Below are 4,572 nucleotides of genomic sequence, written 5' to 3' on the forward strand. Positions count from 1 at the left end.
AGACAAACATATTATACAAAAAAGATGTCTCGTACTATGAGAAGAATTAGAAATAGCTTCCTCCAAGGTAGACAGAGGGGGTATAGTTACCTTCTGACTTTGAGCCGCAGTAATAAAACTCCTCAATTGCAAATATAAAAAAAGTGTTTTTGAGGGATATAAAATTTTGCTCTAACTTCTTCAAAGGTCATCATATCATCATCATTGAATAAATCCCCAACCTTACCCAGCCCATTTCTAGCCCACAAATAAAAACCAGCATCAGCCCTCCCTGGTATAAACCGTTCATTTCCCCAGATAGGGTTGAAACGGGAAAAAGACTGTTGTTCTCCCAGTACTTCCTTCGTCCTATACCAGACGTTAATCGTGTTTAAAAGAATAGGATTCCTAGTTTGTTTCCGGAGCTGTCTCAGATTTGCTGAGTGAATATAGCCTACAACCCAAGTGGGAGTTTAGGTGTAAGTGTAAATGATTCTATATCCACCCATGAAGGAAGCGGATTTGAGGAGAAATAGAACACCATACTTCTTAACTGTGCCGCCCAGTAGTACCATTGAAAGTTCGGGGCTTTAAGCCCCCCCCCCCCTGTCATATGGCAGGTACAAAAGGACCCTGTGGCGTCTGTTATTCCATATAAAATTTGTGCACATTTTCTTCAGTATCGTAAGAAATGACGCCGATGCCGGGGGAGGTAAAGGGATATTTTGAAATAGTTTGGGAAGAAAGTTCATCTTCAATACATTGATTCGACCAATTGTTGAAATAGGCAAGTTCGACCATCTGTCTATTGAATCAGTAATCAATTGTAGAAGGGGGTCATAGTTGGTTGCAACAATTTTATCAATTTCAGGTACTATACGTATACCGTGGTACGTGAAGCAGTCTGTTGGGTTGAATGCAGACATAAGAATGGTAGGTTTAATCCTTTCAGTTTTATTAAGTAGCATCAGTGAGGATTTAGAACTATTTATCTTGTATCCTGAGAATCTTCCAAAGGTATCAATGACTTCTAACAGAGCTGGGATATATCTTGACAAGCCCGACAGGAAAAGAATGACATCATCGGCATAAAGCGCTATTCGGTTGTCTAAATGACCTAATTTAATACCAGAAATGTCAACCTGTGATCTGATGGCCATGGCAAATGGCTCTATGGCCAAAGTGATAAGAGTGGCGATAGCGGGCAGCCTTGATGAGCACCACGTAAAATATTAAAGGGCTTGGAGACAATATTATTGGTGAGAATTTCAGCAGTAGGTTCTGTATAAAGAAGCTTAATCCACTTGCCGAACATGTCTCCAAGGCCAAAACGGGTCAAAACCTCAAAAAGATATGGCCATTCCACTCTGTCAAAAGCCTTTTTGGTGTCTAGTGACAGAATGGCTGAGAAAAAAAAAAAAAAACCTAAATAAATAAACTATTTACCTTCCATGCCACGCTGTTCAATAACTCAGTCAGTTCAATCCTCAAAATTAGAATCAAAAACAAGAGCGCGCATAAACTATACACAATTGTAGCCTACTTACAACAAAAACCAATGCAGCAGGGCCCCGGATTGGATATAAACTCAAGTTCACTTACTCATTTGGGAGAAATTACAGTGTTCTTGATACTACTCTTCTTGATTAGGAAAAATACAAAATTAAATTGTTTCCCCATCTATTGCGATGATCAGATCATCCATCCGCTGTAGCTTCAGCCCCGTTATCCAACTTGTCGAGGAAGCGCTTGGCCTCTGCGGGATTCTCAAACAGGTGGGTACGTCCTCCATGAGTGATCTGCAAGCGAGCTGGAAAAATGATTCCATAGCGAATGTTCTTGGTGCGAAGCTTCTGCTTGACCCCATCGTAACGTCGCTGTTGTCTGTGGACCTCAGCCGACAGGTCTGGGAAGAACATCACCGGATGGTTTGGGTATAGGACTCTTCCCTTTCTCCTGGTGGCGTCCTGGATCATCTGCTTGTCTCTGTAGTTGAGAAACTTCATAACGACGGTCTGAGGAATGATGCCCCCGTTCTTGTCGCGCCGATTCGGGCCAGGGAGTCGGTGACATCTCTCGATGATCAGTGGGGAACGGAGCGGCCCAAGATCAAGTGCTTCGGGAAGCCAGCTCTCTATAAACGCACATGCATCTTTTCCTTCTGTGCCCTCTGGAAGGTAAATCAGCCTGAGGTTGGATCTGCGGCTCCTATTTTCCTGGTCATCGATTCTGGAGGTGAGCATCTTCACTTCGGTTTCAAGTTTATTCACCGTGGCTTGGAGGGCCGACATGTTATCCTCGGTGCTAGAGATGCAGTCCTCGGCATGCGTTATTCTATTAGCACAGCTTCTCATGTCAGTGAGAATTGCAGATAACACACCATTTTCCAGAAAATTCACTCCTCAGTCCATCAATTGCCTTCAGGATATCGCTTGAGTTAGCTTCGTTAATCGCGTCAGAGCCACCCTCCTCAAGGCCTTCTTGGCTAAGGGGTAGCATGCTATCGTTAGCTTCTCCGGGGTGTTCATTCGTTATTTCCATCACTTTGAAGCCTGTTTTGTTCAGTTTTCTTGGCATGACGAGTTCTATGGACGCCTTATTTATAAAGTTTGTATTGTTCTAGGAAGTATTGAAGTGATGTAAGGATACATTTTTAAAAAAGCAGCAGCGCTAGGAAAGCGTGACCTCTCACTACTCTGTCATAGCCGGAAGTCCAACTTGATCAACTTTTAACATCGGCAGCAATCGGAAAACAAATTCACACACGTCTATTGCTTGCTTGATAACTTACCTCATTATTCTTCAAAAACCAAAAAGACTGGCACGAAATGGTCACTATGTGCCAAGCGTCTTTCTTTTTCCGTTAAGTCCAAGTCCTTGCTGACACGTCCCGTGGGCGGGAAAGACAGACGTCTGGGTATTTCTACTGCGCATGCTCACACCCAAGCCTTTGTTGCTACTTGATATTTTTAACAAAAAAAACAATAAATAAATAGTTTTTCCAGCCTGCAATTAACTGTAACTTAATGAAAACGAGTGAGAAGTACATATTGCAACGGCAGAGTAAAGTTAACTCATTTATGTAGCCTAAGTCATGACAACTTAGAATTTACAGTGAATGTAGCCTATTGGTAAATGGACTGCACTTATTATTCAAAACACTTTACAATGGCCTCTCATTCACACACACACCAGTGGCGGCAGCTACCATGCAAGGTGCTAGCCTGCTCATTGGGAGCAATTTGGGGTTCAGTGTCTTTGCCCAAGGACACTTCGACATGTGGACAGGAGGAGCTGGGATTCGAACTGCTGACCTTGCGGTCACTGGACAACCCGCTCTATCTCCTGAGCCACAACTTCCCTATTGGGGTGAAAATGACCCCAGTCATATGCAATTTTAATAGGTGAAACATTTTTATGTTAAAATATGTTTGACATGGATCCTAATTTAAAGTATCACTCACACCATCAGGGGGTTTAGGGACAGACATTTGTGTGGAATGAGCAGATTGTTGGTTTCAGAGGTCAGTGCCGTTTCTATAGCCTACATTTAAAGAAAAGTGTAGCCTATATTTTCGTTTTACACAATATGCAAATTAACAGCAAATTTTCAATAAAAAAAACAATCTATTTTTCTCAGATGAGGCTACATAAATAACGTTTTGAGAAGAAAAAGTTAAAGTGATGGTTGTTTGTTTCTTCCAGTAACCTAGTTTATTCTTGGGGTGGCCAGGGACTCCACTCAATAGTCCATGTATGTTCAGTATGTTGGTAGGATGAGGGTTAAAATTAGGCTGAGAGTTTACTCAACTATTTTCTGATGAACTGTATTTATCAATGAGGGGACTGAAGGACATGCAGTAGTCAGTTTACCCAGCTCTGTATTTACCTCTACACTAACAGGCCTTCTGCAGGACTATTGGCATGTGGACCATTAGGTCTATATCCGCTTTCAAAGCTCATCTCAAGAAATGAAAAACCGGTATGGATCATTGAAAAGATAGAAATTATGGGAAAAAGCAAATCATACAGCCTATATCTTCTCAGTGCAAGCAGATCGTAGGCTACGTGTAGACTTGATTGACTGGTCATCATCCTCTGTCTTAGGCCACTCTCCCAGCGTGGCTGCAATTCAGCGCCATCTGGTGGCTGGACCCCGGCATTCTCCCTTTGAGACTCTACCTCTCTCTCTCTCTCTCTCTCACCCCCTCTCTCTCACTATCGCCCCCCCCCCCCTCTCTCTCCCTCACACACACATACTGACGTACAACCTCCTAGGAAAGAGCAGTGCTCACCCAGACTGGTTCACACCTGCCGAATCCTTTGGAGCTGAATAGTTTTTTTGTGTGTCAGCCTGCTTTAATTAATTTTCAACATTTTTACAAGCACCATGTCAAACTCCGGGCCACAGAAGGTAGGACAGTAGTGTTTAACTTCTGTTTTTTTATGGTTAAATGTATTTAATTTCACATATTCAATTACTTTTAACAAAATATATAGCACACTCCCACATACGCACAAGCATGAGCGCTTTAAATTAAGTCTAAGCTAACTAATTGTTTGTCTAAGTTCACATTCCAGTGTGGTGCAAAC

General features: G+C 42.4%; 1 protein-coding gene across 1 annotated transcript in view; it reads left to right on the forward strand.

Moving 5' to 3' along the window:
* Positions 1-4,369: 4,369 nt before the first annotated feature.
* LOC311315148 (solute carrier family 2, facilitated glucose transporter member 11-like) overlaps positions 4,370-4,572 on the forward strand; it is a gene marked incomplete at both ends in the record, with an annotated part of 6,979 nt that continues 6,776 nt past the window's right edge. Inside the window, one exon of the mRNA XM_084445750.1 lies at positions 4,370-4,393. Coding sequence (XP_084301876.1) covers positions 4,370-4,393 — 24 coding nt within the window. The remainder of the gene's footprint in view (positions 4,394-4,572) is intronic.

Source organism: Borostomias antarcticus, assembly GCF_949987555.1.
Source record: "Borostomias antarcticus genome assembly, chromosome: 11".
Taxonomy (NCBI): Eukaryota; Metazoa; Chordata; class Actinopteri; order Stomiiformes; family Stomiidae; genus Borostomias; species Borostomias antarcticus.